This window comes from Perkinsus marinus, assembly GCF_000006405.1.
Source record: "Perkinsus marinus ATCC 50983 genomic scaffold scf_1104296972926, whole genome shotgun sequence".
NCBI classification, from domain to species: domain Eukaryota; phylum Perkinsozoa; order Perkinsida; family Perkinsidae; genus Perkinsus; species Perkinsus marinus.
The window spans coordinates 98,952-122,574 of record NW_003201605.1 but is presented as its reverse complement, the minus strand read 5'-3'; the positions used below and the strand labels follow the sequence as shown (position 1 = coordinate 122,574).

Below are 23,623 nucleotides of genomic sequence, written 5' to 3'. Positions count from 1 at the left end.
TTGGAAACTCCAGAGCTGGTGTCGAAAATGGAGACGTGGATCGATGAAATAAAAGCCGAATTACTGGAAGTCGAGACTAAGTACCGAATACTCGTCTCACTGGTCTCATTATTCATCGTTGAACAGGCTCATCGATCGTTGTCCTACTGTTGACACTGAGAAGGAGGTCGGTTCTATCTCGCAAAGCAGCCCGACAGTGGTGGGTCAGCTCATCGTTGCGGGAAGCTTAGACATTTCCATCGTACGTTCAGACACGAGGGCATAGTGGAGCACTACTTTCGCGGCTGCTGGCTACTCAGGAGCAGTCAGACCAGGAGTCTTCTCCCGAAAGCAACCTCTCGGACGAGTCTCTTCCCGATTCCGGTTGCGTAACTGAAGTAAGACGCTCGCGGATTTGCTTTGGTTATCCGATGTGGTAGCGAAGTTGTCTGACAGTGTTATCTCTCAGTCCGTTGGGGCGGACACCTCTGAATCATCCAAGACCTTTTTGTTGCGGGATGGTTCTAGTCACACTGTGAAGGCATCATCATTCCCTGTCGAACACACGGGTACTGTTGCTCCGTCTCCAACTCTCTCTTCCTGCGACTCTGCTACTTCTCTCACCCCTGGGGCCTAAGGCCCTCTCCTCGTGCAGACTCTGGATGATCTCCGTTCGTACCACCCGGTTCATTTCAGGTCAAGGATATCCGTACATTGTGAATCACACGCCAATTGTCCAGCCGCGCGCTACCCCTTTCACAAAGTTCAACTCCGCCACCAGCGTGGTCACAGCAGCTGACACTGCCCGAGAGAGGCTGCGAGGCATGGAGGAGGACATCCAGTAAGCTGCAACTTTCCGCTATACATGAATGTTCAGCTAGGAACATTGAACGATCCGCAATGAATCTACGGTGCACGATGCGTCGGGTGATGTCAGAGCACTCGGCATTGTTCAACAATAGCCCCGTCATTCCAGCCCACTCACCGCCGTGTCTCATAACCGGTACCCCTCGACTCGATGGTGAGTCCTGTCGCGACTATGCTGACTCGCCCTGATTCTTTCCATTTGGTAGGACGTGGTCTACGCTATAGCACAGGTATCTCGAGTGTGAGGGCGTCCATTGGTCTGCAGCAACCTTTACTAGCTCCTTGTGCTCCTCGAGGCCCTCCCCCGATCTCACGGGGGAGTCGTTTTCCGGTTGGCGCATCTCTGACGTCTACTTGATAACCATCGAGTCCATCAGGTACCTCAGCCAATGCTCACACCTCGAGGCTCGAATAGTATACCGTGCAATTCTTCGGCTGCTCGAGACATTTGCTCGGCAGTCCACAGAGGGGCGAAACCATGGGACGTGGTCCCTGTGGGTGTCAGACAGTAATCAGTCGTCTTATGACATGCCATGCTTTGCTGTTCATTGTCACTGTGATATATTCATGATCAATTTATTCTAATGATCTTGTTCTGTTAATTAGTAATAGTCTAGGAGGTTGTGGGCGCCCTCAGTGTTGAACCGTGGCACGAAAAGATCTGCCTAGGATGGCTCTTAGGGGGCTGACTCGAAGTGTTCTTCAATACGTTGACATAATCAAGAAAGATGCTCTCAGCATTCAGTTGATATCAATACCGTGTCTGCCGAGGCTTTAGAGTCGCAGAAATTCGAATGAAGAATGGCATCCACTAATACTGATCGTATGAAATCCCTTTCGGAGCGGTTGAGACAGATAAGACAGCAGAGGCGGGCTTTGGATGAGATCGCAAGCAATCGTTACTCTGATAACGGATCAAGTAGGCATCTCTATCCTCCATCGAATGAAAGCTCTCTTGGGTGTTTTAGGAACTTCTGTATCGCATCAGTCTCCAGCAAGGATGAGCGATTCGGGGCGAGGGAGCAGGTAAGGGGCCATATAAGAGTTGGCCTTACTCTTGCACAGAGACGTGATAAACCAGCTTAACTCAATATCATCCGTATCAGGTTGAGTGACGGATGGGCCCGGTCGGAGCCGCACGTGTCAACCAGTATACTTTCCTCCGGTAATCGCTATCACTGAATTCCTTGTTAATCCTGAATGCTCGTTGTAGTACCTAGTGCTGATGAATTTGCTAGTGGCCAGTGGTCCGTCGATAGAAGGTCGCCTCCGCGGTCATCAAGTCTGCCAGTGGAAGCAGAAGATACCTATGCTACTCCCCTCTCGGAGGCCACCCGTATCGATTCAGGATCTGGTGATTCACTGTCTCATCGCAATGGAAACAGTATTGAGCCCATCGGAGAGGCCGATGGTCATGACGACGCTCGTCAATCTGAGGAGCTGTCATCAGAGGAAGCTGAGGGGGCATTTCAGCGGAGGAGGTTGGGGGAAAGTTGGTATAGTTTTGAACGGCACCCTAGCACTGAGAACTTAATCGAAACCATTACTATTGAGCATCGTAGTTGCCGACCACTCGAGCAGCGGCCGACAGAGCAGGTGCGAGAGACACCCATAAGCTTTCTTAGGAATGACCAATGCCTCCGTTGTGGTTATTCGAATCCGCACGGGAGTGGCTCACAATCCTATGACGGAACGGCGAAGGAGTACGACGACTGTGGCGATGATAGTGAGGGCTCGAGCACTTACTACTATGCCAGAGAACGAGAGAGATCTGCATCCCGACCTATGTACTACGATGAAGTCATAACGGGAGAAGAAGAGGATGACAGTGAGAGCTATGGGAAGGAGGACGGTCTACATAGCCATGAAAATGGTGTCTCTTCCGCCGGGGGCTCCGATAGCGACGTGACCGCCTGGAACGGTAGCGGTGAGGAAGAGGAGTCTGAGTATGAGGTGAAGTACCAGCTCAATCGGGGCGGTTACGACGAGCAGCGACCTACAGAGCCCGAGTGGCCATCAGGGGGGCAGGATTTCACCAAGGCCCGAGCAGAGAGCTATCATAGGAGCAGTAATGGCACCTCATTACTTCGTGAGGGAGATTCCTCTATTTTTGACCAGAGATCGAACTTGCAGTTTCGCGGTGTCCGAGGCACTTACGATACTTACACGGAGGAAAGATCTGATAGTGGATACGTTCGACACAACCACGGTGTCGGTAGAACGAGTGGGGTCGAAGGGGCCACGTCTTTCGGGAGATATCTCAATAGCCAGGTTACTGATGCTGATGAGTTGTATGATCGGCTCAGCTATCGGCGCGCGTACTCCCCGGTCGAGCACGATGAGTACGGGCAGCTGTTACAGTACCCACGATCCGAGGGAGAAGAAGAGCGAGAGAGTGAAGTCTCTGTCGAGCTGTATGAGACTGTTGATGCGGAATATATCAGAAACAGAAACGGGACGGAAAGCGAGCATCTCTCGAAATACAGTTATCACGAACCCGGGGCGGATGAAGAGGAGGAACAGTATAGTGATGGTGTCTCAAACTCGAGTCGCACAGCACGGGACGCTCAGGGGGAGGGGGATCGGACCCCTACTTGGGATGATAGCAAGGATGGATCTGGGCCTGTTGAGACGTCTGTTAATCGATGGGGTACCGCTGGTCATAACAATGGATATTCGGAAGGGTCGAGAGATCTTGGCGAATCTGTGATGGATGAAGCATATCAAAACGGGGATGCGAGGCAGCAGGAAGTATCGCGAGAAGGCGGGAAGGAAGCAGTAGACGATGGATATGGCACCATAGCTCAGTCAGTCACTGGCTGGCATATAAGGGGTGAACTCCATTGGTCCCGGCAGTGGTCAGATCTCCTCAGATTCCTTTGACCCGCGGGGCAACTCCCCTGCTCTCCGCGGAGTAGAGCTACCGGAGATTTCAACTCGAGAAGCATCAGCTGACCGAGCCTCAAGTGACATCAAGTAAGCTCATCGCATGTTGGCGAGGGTTACTGTCGATAATGATCTCCCTCCTTACAGTCCCTACGAACTCTGTACAGAGGTCATCAGGAAACGTCGCCAGGCTTCCGATATACGAGATTTCATTGCTGCCGAAATGTGGCGGGAGAGGACGGAGCTGAAGTTGCGAATGGAAGAGAGTCGAAGACTCCGTGGACTGGTTCTCGAGGAATTGCAAAGAACGTCAGAGGAAATGAATGGGAGCGATAGTTCTATAGCTGCGCCGTGTGATCCGGATGCTGTTACGAACTTACTGGGGGTCGTCACGGAAGAAGACACTTCGGGTCGGGAGGAAGTGGCTGATGATTATGTGGGATATCGAACGAGAGGAGGAGTGCTCGTCGAGCTGGACCCAGAGATCAACAACTTCGACAGTCCTACATCGAAGCGAATCCGGGAGAACCTCCTGGCGCGGAAACGACAAGAAGCTGAGCAGCGGGGCTCTCCGATGCGTATCAGGCCAAGCTCAGCGGTGAGTATAGCGAGGACTCTTTTCGAGGGTTGATGAATGCTCAATCTCGAATGGACTGGGGACTATCGTCAGCCGGACTTCAATCTAACTCTCAGACCGTCCCGTCCCCTTCACGATTATCCCCAATGCGTAACTCGAGAACGCTGACGTCATCGGAAGGGCAATCAACCTGGCTATCTCGGGGCTCCAAGTAATCCCATAACGATGTCATTCTATCCACGAACCTCAGACGTTCGTCCTCCTCGGCGTCGTTTGAGAGACGCACTTCTTCGATTCGCGGAACTGGTACGAATTTGCGAACCACAAATTTGGGGGACAACAGAAAGATCGTTATCAATGCCATCACTTGGGTGAGAGACCAGCCAAGTCACTAACGCTCCATTGTTGTTTCATCTCAAGGCTTTGCTTGGTGGTACTGTGAACAAGAAGAACAGGGAAGCAGTATTGGGCGCGGTCACCGACGAGTTCAAGAAACTTGTCATATTATTTAAAGGCGAAATCAGCGGTCGCCAGGTTTATAGGTGAGGTTCCGTTGGTACTTCCGGTCGGCAGGCTTGAAATCCCTCACTCGTCCCCCATCTTCTCGAGATCAAACCTGACAATTCTTCTGACGATGCGGCCCTGTCGATGATCTTTTCTGGTTTTCAGAGCACTCTACGGCTTTGACCCGGACAGCCAAGCCTTCAAGCGATTGCATTCAGTGTCTAGTTCTCCTGCTTTCCTCAAGGAAAGCTACGTATCGAAAGCCTACCGGTGATAGTTCGTCGCTCCTCTCAGGAGTTCCTCATAGTTCTGTTAGATATACCTCCAGTACGAGATCGTTCCGAGAGATACCTGGCCACCGTGCCTTGGATGCGGCGACCGACGCTGTTTGCCTCCGATCCCAACCACCGAATTCATCCCTACGGCCTAGGAGTTATTTATGACCATTCCTAAACACTTTCCGTCTCGCTACTGATTTAGGCTTGGGTTTTTTGTTCTTAGTCTTTGGCCCCTCCATCGTTATGGGGAGAGGACGACAATACGGTGAGATCTATCAAGCTCGACATAGAGGACAGGTCGTCGGAGTACATACAATTCTACGCCTTAGATGTTCACTTGCGTATGAACAAGCCATCAATACTGCTTTCTCTCCGAGAGAGAACATTGAGTTCTACCGACTAGAATCGTTCCCGCAGATCCTAATCTCTGTTACACTCATATACCCAGCCTCGAGTAGCCTAAGATAGCCATTGGTATCGGAAACCTCGTGCGTCTGCGGAATCGATTGTAGCAAGGCTCGATCTATCCTCGGGACGGCTGGCTGGTGGCATAGCTGCCCCACTGGAAAAATCGCTTCTACTGAGAAGGAAGTAGACCACGATGTAGCTCGATCCAGCCCGAGTACCAAGTCGATAATCTACCAAGAGCTAGCACCGTTACCCCTGCGGTTTGAAGTATTATCGTGTTATTCACGCTGTCCTTCACGCTGGTGGCACTTGCGACAATCACAGTCTCCAAGCTCCTTAGTGCAGAAGGGAACGGCGTTGTTCTCACTGTGATGTCGGAAGTGTACACGTCTTAGACGTGTGTGCATAGAGCGTACATTCTGCGATATTTGCTGTTCCGCCCATCAATCCACTCTCGAGTTTTCTAATGAGCACGATTGATGCGGAGGTTTCTAATGATGGAGGATCGCAGTGCCAATCGACAGCAGCAAATCCCTCGTCTCGCAATGCATTCGGTATACGTGTGCGTCGATGGTATCGTCCCTCTTGACGTCCGACTAGTAACGAAAATACTAATGAAAAGAAAACTCTCAAACATGATAGCTAGATGATGAACCATTGTCAACGAAGTATGCCATCAACATTGTAAATCGGGACCTATGAATGCTATAGAATATGGACAACCACTCGATATGAGGTTGATGACAATCCGTTGAAGCAAAGTACAGCGACGGCGGGAGAATCGAGAGCCAGGATCCAGAAAGAATGGACCAAAGGTTTAGTGCGAGAAATTCATCTTCTGCTCGCTTGCGTTTCCCATCTTGAAGAAGTCGTTACCCTTATCGTCGACAATGGTGAAGGCAGGGAAGTCCACGACATCGATTTTCCACACGGCTTCCATACCGAGCTCCTCCATATCGAGGCACTCGACCTTCTTGATGCTCTTATCGGCGAGGATGGCAGCGACACCACCGATGGAGCCGAGATAGAAACCACCGTTCTTCTTGCAAGCATCAGTCACCATATCGCTACGGTTACCCTTACCGATCATGATCATGGAACCACCGTTGGATTGGAAAGGCTCAACATAGGGGTCCATACGGTTGGAAGTAGTGGGTCCGAAGGAACCGGAAGGCTTTCCATCGGGCTTCTTGGCGGGGCCCGCGTAGTACACGGGATACTTCTTGATGTAGTCGGGGAGACCTTTACCGCTCTCGAGCATCTCCATCATTTTGGCATGAGCGATATCACGAGCAACGATGATGGTACCAGTGAGGGCCAGCCGAGTCTTGACAGGGTACTTGCTCAAGGTAGCGAGAGCCTCTTTCTGGGGCAAGTTCAAATCGATCTTCACGGCCTCACCTTCATCACCAACGAAATCAGGCATGTACTTGGCGGGATCTTCTCGAGTTTCTCAATGAGACACCCTCAGGGTGATCTTAGCGAGGCACTGACGATCAGCCGAGCAGCTGACGCCCATGCCGACTGGGCAGGAGCACCGTGACGAGGGAGACGACGACACGAACGTCGTGTGCGAAGTACTTACCGCCGAACTGAGCACCGATACCAAGCTTCTGACAGTTTTTGAGGAGCCTCTCCTCCCAGTAGAGATCACGAAAGGCACGACCGGTGGAATCACCGCTGGTAGGAAGACCATCGTAGTACTTAGTGGATACCAACTTAGCAACCTTCAGAGTTTGGTCAGCAGACTGACCGCCAATGACAATAGCAATATGATAAGGAGGGCAAGCAGAGGTGCCGAAGTGAGCGATCTCCTTCATGAGGAAACTCTCAAACTCCTTCTCTTTGAGGAAGGCCTTGGTCTTCTGGAAGAGCTCGAACTTGTTGGCGGATCCACCACCCTTGGCAATAACATGGAATTTATAAGCGAGCTCATCGCCAGGGTGACCGGCGTAAAGTTCGATCTGACCTGGCAGGTTATTGCCAGTGTTTTTCTCCTCGAACATGCTCAAGGGGGCGACCTGGGAGTAACGGAGGTTGTCTTGATTATAAGCGTTATAAATGCCCTTGGTGATAGCCTGCCCGTCAAGACCACCAGTGAGAACACGTTCGCCTCTATAGCCGTAGACACATGCGGTACCGGTGTCCTGGCAGGAAGGGAGAACAAGACCAGCAGAGACGCATGCATTCTTCAAAAGCTCGAGGGCAACGAAGCGATCATTGGCAGAAGCTTCAGGGTCCTTGAGAATTTTCTGGATCTGCGCGAGATGAGCACTCCGGAAGTAATGCTCGATGTCTCTGATACAGGTCTGTGTGAGCTTGGCAATAGCTTCGGGTTCAACCTAAGCGTAAACAACCTCCATCCATGGGGAGATCAAGTTATAAGGCAATTCAACTGATTAGTATCACGATCGGTCGCCTAAGCCTCCTTCCCACCTTCAGGAAGTCAAGTTCATCGGGCCCCTTGACCACGGATACACCTTCCTTGAAGAGGAGCTCGTATTCGGGCTCCTGAGCGATATTAGGGCATGAGACATCGACCAAGAGTCCACGAGAGCCATACCTTGCCGTTGGCGTGTGGCTGAAAGAGTGGGGTGTACTTATCGAAGAATAACGGTTGAGAGCTCATGGTTATCAACACACGGCAACTGTAGAGAACATTCAGGCAATACATTTGGGACGATCTGCCCTCGTCAATAACACGGTGGTCCATTGCTAATAAAGGACGTGCGGTATAGTCTACGTTCGTAGTCGGACAACTGTTTTATCATTCCGGTTTGCAGGTTCCCCCAGATAGATTGTACAATACGGGATACATGAATCTCACCTATCAAGTTCTCACTTGCAGCGGTAGTGCCTCCCACACCCCAGTAAGACGAGTTAGAGTCCCGCCGTCGACCACTACGAATGAACGGTGGAGAGGCAGGCAACGGCAAGTTAAGCTCGCTAAGTTACCACATGAGTGTGCACGCGTGCCGCACGCCTGAACAGGAATCCCTATTTGTTCAAACAGAAATGCCATAAGAATACCCATCATGACATATAACGTGAGCAGTCAAGGTGGAGGTATCCTCCACTATGGGTGCGAACTGGGAGAAATCTCACACTTTCAAATAATCGATGCTGAACGTAACTTATCGATCAGATCGAGCTGAACAGAATACCGGATCCCACGTAAGGGCTGCAAAGGAGCAAACACTCGACGACAATACGAGAGAGACTTTCCTCCAGGCGAGATCGTAGTATAGTCAATCAATGACTGACACATCCGGAATGCCCAGTAAAGGTCTCCGATTCAGTTTATAATTCAAATACTAGTCTCATCGCATCGAGAACCGCGCTTCTGAATCAAAAGCTTAGACACTCTGCCCTGACATCAACCTTGTAGAAGTTGAATCTCTAGGGCCATTCACGGCTCCCCATGGCAATAGGACTTCATCCTTCTAATACGTACCGCTCATCGCGCGGTCGCGGGCGGAATTCACCAGGTAAACTCTTACGGGTGGAGAGCACAAAGTATGGTCTATTCTATCTACACTTTCAAGGGTCTTTCTGGCTTATGCCATAGCCCCAAGATATGCCTTACTACGACCAGTTTCGCGAGAGCACGCGATGGAGAAATCAATTTCGACCGCGCGGTTAAAGTAAATTCAACTTCAGCAATCGCGACTCACGAATCGTGAGGGCGATCTGGCTTGAGGCGTATATGCCATTCTATAATTCCAATGCGGTGTGACCGCTGCCGCCTTTTGGAGGCGAGAAGTTCTGTGAGCATCTCGGATTGCCATGATGGTTGCAACATAGGCGGCGCTAAGGTATGGCATATCTGCCCCAAACGAAATCGAGCTAACTGGTTCCAGAACTGATTTCCGCAATTCGAGTCACCTATGAGGCGCAGTCGGAATTGATCCTCCTACCGCGTGCTCCTACAAAACTGATTATGGTGAGACATATCTTGGAGCTATGTCATCTTGAGGCATAGGCGCCCCTCCCGATAAAATGGCTCCAAGGGAGATAGGCCTTTGCAAGGTGTATTCAATATACATCGGACCCGCCTGATGTAAGAAAACACGAATGGTGACCACGCGGGCAACATCCGATTCTTCACCCAAATACAACTACGACTTCAACAGGTCGAGGTCGAGCTTGAATTTCCATTCATCGTCGTCCGTAACGTGTACGCAAAAGTTCCCTAAATCTTATCAACAGCCACGAGTTTAGACTGTACAAGTTGATTCGAGAGGAAGCGATATCCGATAATATCCATCGAAATCATATGAATTGTCACTATGACGTGTTGCTATGAACCTAAGCCCGGGAATGACGTTGCGCAATAATTTAGAGTTGGTACTTTCCCAGGCTTCTCAACACCATACGAGCCGAAACTCACCGTGTTATTGACCATTGGATCACGACCAATATCCCATTAAGGAAACCTCTTACTAAGATACTAATATGAATAACGGTGAAACCTAGGACAAGATAGAAGGGGGGTTCTCCTGAAGAACTGATGAACTCATCGGGAGATAATCATTTTCTGTTCGCTAGCGTTGCTCATCCTGAAGAAGTCGTTACCCTTGTCGTCAACAATGACGAAAGCAGGGAAGTCGACGACATCGATTCTCCACACGGTCTCCATACCGAGGTCCTCCATATCGAGGCACTCGACCTTCTTGATGCTCTTATCGGCGAGGATGGCAGCGACACCACCGATGGAGCCGAGGTAAAAACCGCCGTTCTTCTTGCAAGCATCAGTCACCATATCGCTACGGTTACCCTTACCGATCATGATCATGGAGCCACCGTTGGCCTGAAAAAGCTCAACATAGGGGTCCATACGGCTTGAAGTAGTGGGTCCGAAGGATCCGGAAGGCTTTCCATCGGGCTTCTTGGCGGGGCCGGCGTAGTACACTGGATACTTCTTGATGTAGTCTGGAAGACCTCTACCGCTCTCGAGCATCTCCATCATTCTAGCGTGGGCCATATCGCGAGCAACGATGATGGTGCCAGTGAGGGCCAGCCGAGTCTTGACAGGATACTTGCTTAAGGTTTCGAGAACCTCCTCCTGCGGCAAGTTTAAATCGATCTCCACAGCCTCCTCCTCATCACCAACGTAATCAGGCATGTACTTCGCGGGGTTCTTCTCAAGCTTCTCAATGAAGACACCCTCAGAAGTGATCTTAGCAAGGCACTGACGATCGGCGGAGCAGCTGACACCGATACCGATAGGACAAGATCCACCGTGACGAGGAAGGCGGACGACACGAACGTCATGAGCGAAGTACTTCCCGCCGACCTGAGCACCGATACCAAGCTCCTGACAGTTCTTGAGAAGCCTCTTCTCCCAGTAGAGGTCACGGAAGGCACGGCCGGTGGAATCGCCGCTGGTAGGAAGACCATCGTAGTACTTAGTGGATGCCAACTTCACAGTTTTCATGGTCTGGTCGGCAGACTGACCGCCAATGACAACAGCGATATGATAAGGAGGGCAAGCAGAGGTACCGAAGTGAGCAATCTCATTCATGAGGAAACTCTCAAACTCCTTCTCCTTGAGGAAGGCCTTGGTTTTCTGGAAGAGTTGGAACTTATTGGCGGATCCACCACCCTTAGCAATGACATGAAAGTTATAAGCGAGCTCGTCGCCGGGACAACCAGCGTAGACCTCGATCTGAGCGGGCAGGTTATTACCAGTGTTCTTCTCCTCGAACATGCTTAAGGGGGCGACCTGGGAGTAACGGAGGTTGTCTTGAGTGTAAGCATCATAGACCCCCTTGGTGATGGCCTCCTCATCAACGCCACCGGTGAAAACACGATCGCCCCGGTAACCGTATATGCAGGCGGTACCAGTATCCTGGCAGGAAGGGAGGACGAGACCAGCAGAGATGCAGGCATTCTTCAGCAACTCGAGAGCAACGAAGCGATCGTTGGCAGAAGCCTCGGGGTCCTTGAGGATCTTCCGGATCTGCGCGAGGTGGGCGCTTCTGAAGTAATGCTCAATATCCTTGATACAGGTCTGTGTGAGCCTTGCAATAGCTTCGGGTTCGACCTGAAAGTGGACATCCTCATCTCTGGCTAGGATTAATTTCTATCATAATTGAGCTGATTAATCTATTCGTATCCGTTTCCTAGGTTCTCCCCACCTTCAGGAAGTCGAGTCCATCGGGCCCCTTGATCACAGATACACCTTCCTTGAAAAGAAACTCATATTCGGGCTCCTAAGGGATATTAGAAGATGAACCATCGACCAAGATATTCCATATAATGAATAGTTCGCTATGACTATACCTTGCCGTTGGCGTGTGGTTGGAAGACTGGAGTGTACTTGTCGAAGAACACCGGTTTAAACCTCATGGTTAATAGATATGGGGAACTGCAATGTAGGGTAGCCCAGACAGTGTATCCAGGGTGATGTATACTTTCGAATTTACAGTACAGTATGTTGCCCTATACACTGATGGATTGGGGCTGTATCGGACTTACAACTATGGAGACACATATCATACGTACGTAAGTAATGAGATTGTCGTCGCATCATCACGAGCTTCGCATACCCCGCCCCTCAGATAGGTCATACTATGACGGTCATAGGACATAGGCTACCCTCCTTTCATCTATTTCGTGGGTCACTGTGCCGTTGAAACCATCCTAGTTTGCTCTCCGGCGTGACACAACGCTGTTGGCGTCACCACAAGTTGGCGTCGCCGACTACAAATGACGGCACTTCCGGTGCGTGACGCTCCTCATTTTGCATGATTCCCGGCAGCTATTATATACTGGAGTCAAGCATTAGTTGAGCTCTATGTCTCTTCAGCTGTGCATTCTGTGTGCATCACTGTGACCCTACCATTCCCACTCATCTTTTCAGCGCATATTCATTCAGTAGCTGAGAATGGTTATCCTCGTACTATACATGCTAGTTGCGCTCTTGAGCCATTGGCTATGCCCTCACACGGTTGCACGCATATACAAAACGTTTTTTTGCGTCTTGGTAAGCTCTAGACTGGAGTCAACTCAACACCTCGGCCACAGTAGTGCCCACAGAGTGACTCAGTCATGCTTTACTACAGCGTTAAACTTGATGTTAGATGTTAGGTTCCTAAATTTGAAGACTGCCTAATGTAAGGGGTCCAATGAAATTAGCATCTGGCCCTATGGCTCAGGACGCCTTCCTCGAGGAAGAAGCGTGAGATCCTTAAGGAAGGAGCACCTTCTTATAACTTAAGAGGTGAAGGATTGTTAGGATTCTTCTAAGTGAGCAGCCGAAGGAATCCTTAGTAAGAATCTTACGATAATTCCCTCAAGGCGTACCTTAAAATTAGAAATTCATAACACTGCTTTCAAGTGAGAAGTTATGTGGAAGCTTTTCCCAAAGGAGCGTTCGAAATTCCTACTCTTAAGGGACGACTTAGGGAACAGTTCTCAAGTTATAGACCCCCGGAAGTTATCAGTTCGGTAACCGATAGCGCGCGGCTCAACGGTTTCGTATAACGCAGAGGACTTCGATCCATAATCAAGCTCATGGTAGTGCTTGCTTCACTCGGCGAATCGAACACTACAGGGATACTTACGCGAACTCAAGCGCTCTTTCTATCCACGGCAAAATGGAAAGTGATCATGTGCATGTGAGCAGTAGGTCAACTACGGGTAACTTACGAACACCCCAAGATGAAAATTCGCCCGACAGCGAGTATCTTACGGTTTCTTGCGGTACAAGACCTTCGATTAAGGCCACAGATCATATGATTATCAGACACGTTCCATCGTCAACGCGGGCTGCTTGACAACCAGAAGGGACCTTGCCAGACATTGAGGTCCCAGTGGGTCTGCACCTCCCAACTACGCATAGGTTTTCAGTTGTTTTACCTCCAGCTACCATGCAAGTCATCCGACTGATCCCTCTATTGGTCATCATCCCTTGTACAGTCGGTGAGGATGCCGACTCATGCTCTACGTCAGACGTTGCCAATGTCGGGCGAGGACCCGCCCTCTTCAACAACCTCAATACCTGTGTAACTACGACTGGTGGCTTCAATGATGGTGCGCTGGAATGTGTTTCGGCAAGCACCAATATCAGTAAATCCTGTGCCACTTGCTATTTTGAGCTCTACTCTTGCGCTGCCACGGCTTGTCAGCAAGCTTGCCTGCAGCAGTTCTCGGCGGACTGTGTCGGTTGTAGCATGGGTATATGCGGCGACGAACTTCAGATCTGCACAGGAACGCCAGGCGCAGTGCTTCCCGATCCGTTCACCACGAGCGACTTGGTACTGCCCACACCGGCTCCTAATGGTTCAGCGGCTAACAGAGTGCCTCGTGGTCTCTATGTTCTACCCAATTCGGACGAAGTGCATGTGTCGGTGAATATCGACAACATCACCAGCACTCTCGATACTGTCATCAGGATCGACACGGACTCCCCGCTCATTCCACAAATTGATTCTCAGTGTGCTGACATGCCGTATACTTTTGACTCTAACGACTCGACGATTATCGTGGACTTTGCCGAAGCAATCTGCCTCAAGAATGTCTACGATGAGCTGCGTGCTGTGGCTCCCGCGTTACCGGTTGGTCTGTTGACGATTCAGTACAATAAGGTCGCCAACACACTGTCGTTACCTTTGCTATCGCTATTCGTGCTCGAGAAGGACTCTAACGCTACCAATCCGATACCACCATCGAATTCGTCGACCACCATACCTCCACTGGGTGCCGAGAATCCGAACTCATCAGCGTCTACTGACGCCATTAGACTATTGTCAATCTGTCTTGTACTTGTACTTCTTTCTTTTTGAATTCAATCCCGAAAAGTGTGTGATATTCTCATTGCGGTAATTGCTATATATAAGTACCCAGCTGGTATCCCATAGGCATGTATAGACAGATATGCATTGTAAGTGTATTTGCGCTAGCCTATTGCAGTGTTATAAAAATGTTATAAACAAGTTAACTGCAAGTTATAAACACAGTATTATTGCATGGTGAGGCAGCATAATGGAATCAGCACGTAAACATGAACTGTGTTCACTCTCGCCCCGTGACCTCGCTTTGTTGTTCACAGAGCTCCTCAACGGGTCTGAATGGGAAGAGAAGGGTATTGCAAATTCTTGATATGCACGGTTCAGTCGGCGATTTCTTCGGTTGCTCTCTGACGATCATTCGCAGATTTGGAACGTCAGATAATATGAGAACATCCGCGGCATAGCGGCCCCATCCGGCAAATTAGTTTCTAAATGCTACACTTGAGCGAGTATCGATCATACAAAAGTCGACCCCGGCTTCGGCAGACCTATTCTGCTCTTTTCAGTACGATCAATATCTCCCATGGGGCACCTATGCCAACTCAAGAAATGTCTTGGAACAATCTTCGCGCACGCAGAACATTAGAACGCGACTATAAGCTGATCAAATTTGTCGGCACGTCGGAAGTCACTCCCATTTCGAAAAAATAACATAGATCGTTTCTCCGGCATAGCTGCCCCTTATCACTCGGGAAAGCTATGTCAATCCGAGGATGGTTTACTGGCATGATTTAGTCGGAAGAATGAGTTTCATACACGACCCATGTCACACGAGGTCGTTCACTGATTCCACCGTAAACAGACTTTTCATACTCTACTACATAAGTTATGACGATATGGAGAAAACCGTGAATAGGGAGAAGTGCTGCCAGATTCCATTCCTGGAGTGTTTCCGTTTATTGATGGTCTAACTTCCTGCAGCGTTAGCAGAGATGATCTTGGAGCCCCAATCAAGTTTACCGTTCCGCTGCCAAATGACTGAGATCTGTGTTGAGTAAGGCCGACTCCCTCCCTCACCTGCTTCAAACCGGACAACGCAACAAGACGTCTGGTATCATCGGATTCAATGACGAATCCACTATTTTTTACTTTCTTTTACTTTTCTTTTGGGAGCAAATGCGCGAAATTGATACACAGACAGAGATCGAATCTAGGCAGACGATGAAAGTGTACAATGGTATTATGGCTAGTAGGCGACTAAGTTGCAGTCTTGGGAGACAGTCGTTCTCACGAGCGAACAGCCACATCGGCCGGACTCGGCTGGGCTTCTTCAGTCGAAGTCTCGCTAGTGGCTTGAAAGGGGAAGGTCTCTCGTGAGCTCTCTTCGGAGTCACTCTCGACAACACGAGACGTCGCAGAAGGAGCCGATGAAGATGATGACGTAGGCGGCGGGACGTTCACTGGGGAATCGGCCAATAGCTCTGCTGGGACATCAGCCACACTAGTGAACATGGTGAAACTTCGAGCAACCTTTTCCCGTGAAAGTTCAAGGAGACGTTTGGCCTCATGCTGGCCCGACTTCCGGTAGTTGTCAAAGGCGGTGGCGTACTGGGCCATATCACCACAACCAGAGAAAACCACGAGTAAATCGCCCTTGGACATGCTGCGTAGAAGCTTTCGGATAGTGAGATCAATCTTCATCATGACCATCCTCTTATGCTGTTTGCTAGAGGCTCTACTGGACTTGGTCAAACCAGGCCCAGACTGCTGTAGCTCACACCACCGTTGAAAGCCTCGCAAGACATGAAGTTGAACTCTGGGCTCTGACGACTCAGATTCCTCATCAGGCATGAGCACGCCAGTCATCGCGCGTTCGCCATACCGCTGCACCATTGTAGCACGATCAACATCTTCTCCGTGAATACGTATACCACCGACAAGTGAGGCAAGAGAGAGACCATACTTATCCTCATCGTCAGGGTGCCAGTACGGCCCCTTGGCGAATTTGAGAATAGAAAGCCTCATAGCCTGTAAAGCATCTTCAGTAGAATCATGCACACCAGTTGACTCCCGAGACATCTTAGACTTGAGAACCTTCCGGACCAGATAGCTGAGTGCTGATTTTCTAGGGGGGCCAGCAGGATGAGGATACAAGTCAGAGGTGTCGATAATACGCCTATGGACCATCTTAAGAGTTTTGAGATCGTTCTCGAGACCATGACCAACCAATATGGTATCCGAGTCCATCAAATCCATCAAGGCCTTCTGAGCGTCCTTGAGAGTAGCCGTGACACCGACAAGAGACTCCCGCGTTATCCCCGAGAACTCCGTCTTGTAGTCCAGTACAGGCTTAGCTGGCTTCACGTACATGTCCAGAAGAGTCTTGGCCCCCGAGTCAACGGCACTTAAGCGAGCTAGCTCCAGACCATCAGCCGTATCAACCATCTCACAGTCGATGGCCAGTAGATTCTTGTAGTCCTTGTCGTTGAACACAAAGGCAGGAACACCCTCGCCTGCACTGGCAGGTATGGGCGGTCTCTTGTGCTCCCCCAATGACGTTTGACACTCTACGTATCCTTCGGGAGGGACTCCGCTTACACTGTGTACTGGGAACTCGTTGGCGATCATGTTGGCAGTAGTCATCAGGAAATCCGCAATAGGGATCAACACTGGTTTCTCGTTAGAGTGGGCAGTCTTGGGGCGCAGCTTTTGCGGTATCTTGCTCTTGGCAACCATCAGCTGCAAGAAATGCTTGAGCACCGGACAAACCTTCTCTAAACTAGGCGGAGGCTTCCCACTGGGAGGCCGCCACGACCCGGCTCGCATGCACTTTCGAAGCGCATACCCCAAAAACGGATAATCACTGCTGCCTCCCGCGGTCTTCCCAGCGGCCTCTAGTAAGGAAGAAATGTCGAAATACGGCGTCATAACCACCGTAATATTCTTCACAGTGTGCATATTCTCCAATACACACCAACGAGGCATAACCCCCGCCTCAGAGCCAGTAGCCCAGAGCAGGAAATTCTGCACATCGTGGACGCTGATAGCCTTCTGATTCTGATGCTGGAGTTTAACATGAGGCGTTAGACTAGCCACACGACGGAGCTTCTGAGCCTGCCTGGGGGTAATCCAATCGGAGGCTGTCGTGTTAGAGCCCTCGGGAAAAGTCGGAGCTCTTATGTTGTTGTTGTTGCCACTGATGTCTGATGACGGACGTTTGACAGACATTATATGTGCACCTACGGAGTAACGGGGAGAACGTCGAAGTCACTGAACTCACCGAGGCGAAAACTCAACATTGGAGACTAGCAAAGACCATGATAGAAGTGCATTAGAAGTACCTGAGGAAAACCATCGCCGTGTTGGTCACCAACAACTGCTATCGGGAAATGAGAAAAGCGCACGCCCAAAAATGCGTGTCACGTATAGCTGTTTCTCTCATGAAAAATAGCGGCGCTGAGTGTTCCTGACAGTTGCCGTTATTCATCCGACGCCAGTGGCGTCACGCCACATATAGATATTTCAACGAGCATTCACGTATTGTGGCAGCGCTGTGGCGTCCTAAGTCTCATCACGTGTATAACGTTACAGTTGCATTCGGCCTTGCGGTCTGGTAGCGTATGCTCGAGTGATTGCGAATGTGTGAGAGGATAGACTGGATCGACGAAGCGATCAAGTAGTTCAGTTCGACAGGAGAATTCGTATGAGTTGATTTACGATCAACAAGTATCGTGAACAACGAGGTCTAGAGTCTGTTTCCCATTCCTGAGAACCTCAGGCTGAGGTCCTCAGCTTTACTCGGGTGAACCAAACGAGTATAGGCAATTCTGAAACCGTTTTAGATGTGAGAAAAGACGAGTGTCGGAAGACATAACTGGTAGGAAAATCGTCGTTAACGAGAAAATTCTGAAATCAAATAATGGTTTCGTCAACGGGCCACATGATTGACTTAGTCTCGAGATAATTCTCAAGACCCTCCGCTCCCTGAAAGAGAAATCTGTGCGAGGAGCTTTCGAGGGCTTGATATCCCACATTTTCACGTCCCCATCCTGACAGTTTATAACCACCGAAGGCTGCTGCTGCATCGAGGTTAAGGTAACAATTGACCCATACTGTACCTGACATCATTACCACCAACATCTCACTCAGAACAGACACCAAGTTCGACACTCACCCGCCTTGAGCTCCTTGGCAATTCTGGTAGCCTTACCGATGTTGCGAGTGCATATACCCGCAGTCAGACCAAATGGAGTATCATTAGCTCTCCTGACGACCTCTTCCATGGTCTGAATAAAGGCGGCAATTTGAACAGGGCGGTCTCGCTCAGCTTACGTCGAATGGGGCGATCTGCATAACTGGCCCGAAAATCTCCTCTCTAGATATCCTCATATGATCTTTCACGTTGCCGAACACTGTTGGCTCGATGAAGCACCTGATAGGTATATTCCATTACCACAGGCACACTGATGGGGCGATTCCCTCCCCCAACTATCTCGAATGAATTTTCGTCGTCCCCCAAGACCTACCCCTTATCTCCCAAACGCTTCCCTCCACAGAGAAGTTCAGCGCCCTCCTCGACGCCTGACTTGATGTAGGACATAACTCGCTCGAACTGAATCTTGTCAACCTAGGAACGGCGAGAAGAAACAACATCGTCGAGTTCGGTATCGGTAGTTACCTGCGGTCCTTGGTCGCAATTTCGGTCACGCGGGTCCCCGACTCTCTTGTTCTTAGCGCGTTGCACGGCCTTCTTCACGAATTCATCATATACACCACGCTGAACGTAGATACCTGAATACCACAGCCCAACACAGGCTTGACATCAAAATTTGAAAATAGGACTGCTTACGGCTAGCGACGCAGCAACACTGGCCATGATTGATGAACAATCCTATATCAGCCGCCGCTAGGGCCTGATCTAAGTCGGCGTCATCGCACACGATCATAGGGGACTTTCCCCCCAGTTCGAGAGTAACCTGAAGAGAGCTCAGGTGTCGTGACGGTAGTAGAATGTGTACCTTCTTGAGATTTGACTCGGCACTGGCCTTGATGATCTTAGGGCCTGTAACACTGCTACCGGTGAATGCAACCTTGTCAACATCCATGTGGCGTGCCAGGATCTCCATCACGAATTGGGATTGGTACACAGAAGCAACTATAGTGCTTACCAACATCAGGACCACCATTGACGATATTGACTACTCCAGGAGGGAATCCAGCCTTGTTGATAAGCTGGCCGAAAAGAAGCCCAGTGAGGGGTGTCTTCTCGGATAACTTCATCACAACTGTACCTACGACACATCAGAACTATTCAACAACATTGGCAGCGATAAACACGCTGAACACCTACATCCAGCAGCGAGGGCTGGAGCCAACTTCATTGATTGCATGACCAGAGGGAAGTTCCAAGGAATGATCTGCCCAACCACGCCAATGGGTTCTTTAACGGTAAGAGACATATTGGAACCGTCAACTGGTACGACACTCCCCAATACTTTGTCGGCCCAGCCAGCATAATATTTGTATATTTTCTGACAAAGCTTGATGTCAATTGCCTTCGCTATCACAATAGGCTTCCCATTGTCTAGACTCTCGAGCTCAGCGAGACGGTCTTCGTGCAGCTGAATGAGCTCGGCAAGCTTGTAGAGGCAGTCCCTGCGAAAGGACCCATCAGAGTCTTTCCACGTCTCGAACGCCTTCCTCGCCGCCTTCACCGCGATGTCAATATCTTCTGGACCGGCAACCTCGAATTTCTCGATGGGCGTACCATCCACGGGATTGATAGATGTGAGAGTCTTGCCAGACTTAGCCGAGACATACTCGTTGTTAATGAAGAGCTTAGTCTGGATTGGGAGAGTCTCACTTGAGAAGCTGTTGGCAGTCACCATATGATTTGATCAACTGCGGAGGGTGAGTAATGAGCTAATCTAGGCATGAATGTGAGACAGTAAGCTGTCAAAAATCTACCACCTCGAGAATCCCGTAGGAATGCGATGAACAAACCTATAGATGGGAGAGACATGGGCGCGTGGCTTCACTGCCGTAATAGCGTGAACAGTAGCTCGGGACTATGTTACTGTGCAGCATGCATACGAGGCTGACCCTTGAACTTTAAGTTTCAACTAATGATTACATCGTGCCGTTGAGGTCCATTTTGGCTCCAGTAACGTATGAAGGTATAGAGGTCAGAAAGATCAGAGACTATACATCTCATCTAAAGCGTAGCTGCGCAGCGTGACTTTTTCCCACGGAATCCGTGGGAAAAACTTTTCCCAGACGTGATGTGATCTGATCACATCACGTCTGGGAAACGCGTGAACTCCGATTTTACGCTACGGGAGTGATTGACGATCTTTACCTCCAATGCCCAACTGACAAAACTGAAGACCGACTCGTGTACACATCAGAAACGTTCATTGAGGTACAACTACCGGAACATCAGTCATGCATGCCAGAAACACACAAATCAAGATGCTAAGCATCAAGGTAGCGAGCTAAGGTCCTCAACAGCATCAGGCTAGTAGTACTCTCTAAAAAGCGTGAGGAGTCCTCAGAGTGAGAGGGAAGCTCCTGAACTCCTCATAGTTCCTGACATGATTCATGACTGGTACTATGACTTCATGACTCATGAAGTCTGGTCGCGTGATCCGTTCTTTACATTACGGGCTTACTTCTGTGAGCGTTATCACCAGCCATAACCGTCCGTAACACAAACCCGCCCATCTATATGGCGAAGTATCCACGAGTGCTGATTCTGGTGTTGTTCTTTGGTTGGACAAAATTTTCAGGCCCATCGCTAATCGCGCTTTATGCAAGCTGTTCCAGGTCGTCTAGAACTTAATTACGACGATAGTTTCACTCACTCTTCATTCACCACTCGAAACTTCCATAACGCACCGTGGAGAAACAGAGATATCTCACCACGCAATGATTCAACCGAAAATGGAACTATCACGAGTACCGAGTACTATACACGAGTAATGCACCGCTGCAGAACATAAAGTACAGTATACGAGAACAACTACAACGTCATAAGATACGATTGAACAGGCAAGCAGACTAGGACTGCTGCTTGTTGTTGTTGGGTGATATGCCCAGCATATGACGAAGCTCGTGGCTTAATATCGTCGTGTCAGGATGCCTAGATGCATATGTCACAGTGGGGGCTGATAGAACATAAGTATAGCAGCAACCTCCATGATGAATAATTCTCACCTTTCCTAACCTTGCGCTTGCTCCTCTCTTTACGGCTCATTCCAGTGCCGTTCATAGGCGGGGACTCGTCGAGGGTAACTTCTTTCGGTGGCGACGAGTAGGTGTTCCCAGAAGGAGGTGGATGCGGTATAAGAGGTGATGTCGGATAAACAGGAAGCACAAGTATATCGGAAGGCGACACCACTAGACCCCGCATTGGGCTGCACCTGCTCTAGTAATACCAGATCGGGTAACAATAAGGTTCCTCCTACCTCCCAAAAGCTGTATCACAGCCGAAAGTACAGCGGTCAAAGAGTAGCTCAACCTTCATGTCCTGACCAGGTCGACCATAAACAGATGTGACTACACATCTAGCACCAACAGGGACAGGCTTATCAGACCCAACATAGACAGCTGAGGATATCACATCAGCGTTACTCAGTACCGACCATCACGAGACCTACCTCTGTTGCCGACTCTCGGTCGTTCTTGACAGGCCTTGCTTACAAACTTGGCGTTCTCAACTGGTGCTAGCTGCTCCGGTGTCACAGTGATGCGAGGCGGGGTCGGATTTTCTTCCACTCCCCGATTCAGATAGACCTCCAAGGATCGTACACCAGTTCGCGGTAGTGCGGTATACGCCGAAGATACCAAAGGCAGCCGACGGAACTCCTGTCCCACAACAAAGACTCCTCTCTGCCAACATCACCCTCCTTCCTCACCTGTTCGCTCAACCACTTCTTCAACTTGGCAAGCTCATATTCATAATCGTCAGTATCAGTATCCAACAATCGCTTCGCCGATAGTGCTAACTTCGGGTCGAAATGATCCAGGTCACAAAGACCATCGAATACACTGGGAAAAGCTTCCATATAATCCTGAAGTGAAAACCCATCGTAGTGTTGATGAGAATGCCTCCCACTACTTCAACAGCTTGTACAGCATAGTTACTGAAGGACCAACGCTCTTGCCGAGTAACAGGATTATGACTGTAACGAGTGTAGTTGGGTATGACTAACATCCTCCATGACGACTTCCCTGGAGACACTTCGAAACGCGTCGAATGGAACAACTCCATGCCGACCTGAACGATGGCAACACATTCTCTCAATACACTCAACATGAAGGCTATCACATTAACCAGCCATAGGTAACGCCCATACGCTTTATGACGAAATCGTTACCGTACAAACAACTGAACAACTTGGCACTCCAAGTATAATATCGACTCGAATACTAACACATTTCTTCCCGATAGGCATCTCTCGATGAGCGTTTCTATACAGTCAACAGTATCTTTTTCCATTCCCATCAAAGCTATCACATAAACGACTTATACGTAATGCACATATGCTATTTTACGGAATCGTTACCGTACAAATGACCGGATGACTCGACACTCCAGATATGATATCGAGTAGAATAGAATAACGTACGGGAGATGCCCAAAGCCTACCTGGACCCGTTCCCTGCCGAGCTTCGCCGTGATACTGCCCACAATCATCCACCATAGATCTACCGTCAGACCAGCCCTGCTAGCTGCTACTTCCGGACTATACCAAACCACCTTATGTTTACCACCTACGAATTTGCTCGCAACAAAATCCACCTCGGAAGCACTCCGTCCAGAAGGTTGTTCCGTATCAACCACAACACCCCCATTGTTAACACTCACTACCGTACCGACACACCCTCCAAAAACACTTCTCATATCACAACAGATCACTCGTTCGCCCACCACCAGTTGCGGGCCCGTCTTGGCTTCTTCCACTCGTACCGGACACGGCTCCAAAACTCTACATAATGCTGCCAGTCTCAGCTCAGTTTTTGGTGAAAACTCATAAATCCTCTTCCCCGACCGCTCAGTGCGATGGGCCAGGACTCTACGAATCTCCAAAATCGGCTGTACATTTGCCAACTCGTTGGGCGTTTCCTTGTAATATTCAGAGTGAAACTCAAAACGCAGCCCATGACGCTCGCGATAATCCAACTCATCTTCAACGTCCGTAAAGAAAGCCCGAGAATTCACCAACTTTTCCCCTTCTTTCGTCACCCTCACCACCTGACCGTCCGGCCTCATATACCGTACCGCGACCACTCGCCCTTTATGAACGCACGGATAGTCAATCTGATCACACAATTCTTCCTATACAACAATTAACAATGCTCTAAAGAAACGCCCTAGTCTTTCACAG

At 49.7% G+C, this 23,623-nt stretch overlaps 7 protein-coding genes across 7 annotated transcripts; 1 reads left to right on the top strand and 6 right to left on the bottom strand.

Annotated features, from left to right (window-relative positions):
- Positions 1-6,158: 6,158 nt before the first annotated feature.
- On the bottom strand, positions 6,159-6,925 carry Pmar_PMAR018309 (conserved hypothetical protein; the record flags this gene model as incomplete). The annotated part of the gene is made up of 1 exon (XM_002766429.1): positions 6,159-6,925. The coding sequence occupies one exon, from the start codon at positions 6,923-6,925 to the stop codon at positions 6,317-6,319; it is 609 nt and encodes a 202-aa protein (XP_002766475.1). The 3' UTR covers positions 6,159-6,316.
- A 70-nt stretch (positions 6,926-6,995) lies between these two features.
- On the bottom strand, positions 6,996-8,128 carry Pmar_PMAR018308 (Fumarate hydratase class I, anaerobic, putative; the record flags this gene model as incomplete). Its single annotated transcript, XM_002766428.1, has 3 exons — positions 6,996-7,841; positions 7,936-8,010; positions 8,063-8,128. The coding sequence occupies 3 exons, from the start codon at positions 8,126-8,128 to the stop codon at positions 6,996-6,998; spliced, it is 987 nt and encodes a 328-aa protein (XP_002766474.1).
- Positions 8,129-10,015: 1,887 nt separating this feature from the next.
- On the bottom strand, positions 10,016-11,850 carry Pmar_PMAR018307 (Fumarate hydratase class I, anaerobic, putative; the record flags this gene model as incomplete). The annotated part of the gene is made up of 3 exons (XM_002766427.1): positions 10,016-11,545; positions 11,640-11,714; positions 11,785-11,850. The coding sequence occupies 3 exons, from the start codon at positions 11,848-11,850 to the stop codon at positions 10,016-10,018; spliced, it is 1,671 nt and encodes a 556-aa protein (XP_002766473.1).
- Positions 11,851-13,373: 1,523 nt separating this feature from the next.
- Positions 13,374-14,288, top strand: Pmar_PMAR018306 (hypothetical protein; the record flags this gene model as incomplete). The annotated part of the gene is made up of 1 exon (XM_002766426.1): positions 13,374-14,288. The coding sequence occupies one exon, from the start codon at positions 13,374-13,376 to the stop codon at positions 14,286-14,288; it is 915 nt and encodes a 304-aa protein (XP_002766472.1).
- Positions 14,289-15,521: 1,233 nt separating this feature from the next.
- Pmar_PMAR018305 (exonuclease, putative) lies at positions 15,522-17,462 on the bottom strand (the record flags this gene model as incomplete). The annotated part of the gene is made up of 1 exon (XM_002766425.1): positions 15,522-17,462. One exon carries the CDS (start codon positions 17,460-17,462, stop codon positions 15,522-15,524), a length of 1,941 nt encoding a protein of 646 aa, XP_002766471.1.
- A 684-nt stretch (positions 17,463-18,146) lies between these two features.
- On the bottom strand, positions 18,147-20,122 carry Pmar_PMAR018304 (Aldehyde dehydrogenase, putative; the record flags this gene model as incomplete). The annotated part of the gene is made up of 10 exons (XM_002766424.1): positions 18,147-18,218; positions 18,267-18,352; positions 18,409-18,520; positions 18,567-18,666; positions 18,761-18,861; positions 18,913-19,025; positions 19,084-19,210; positions 19,253-19,296; positions 19,403-19,525; positions 19,585-20,122. The coding sequence occupies 10 exons, from the start codon at positions 20,120-20,122 to the stop codon at positions 18,147-18,149; spliced, it is 1,416 nt and encodes a 471-aa protein (XP_002766470.1).
- A 1,029-nt stretch (positions 20,123-21,151) lies between these two features.
- On the bottom strand, positions 21,152-23,090 carry Pmar_PMAR018303 (hypothetical protein; the record flags this gene model as incomplete). Its single annotated transcript, XM_002766423.1, has 8 exons — positions 21,152-21,400; positions 21,450-21,655; positions 21,701-21,842; positions 21,893-22,100; positions 22,151-22,306; positions 22,354-22,512; positions 22,885-22,981; positions 23,038-23,090. The coding sequence occupies 8 exons, from the start codon at positions 23,088-23,090 to the stop codon at positions 21,294-21,296; spliced, it is 1,128 nt and encodes a 375-aa protein (XP_002766469.1). The 3' UTR covers positions 21,152-21,293.
- Between the last annotated feature and the right edge of the window lie 533 nt (positions 23,091-23,623).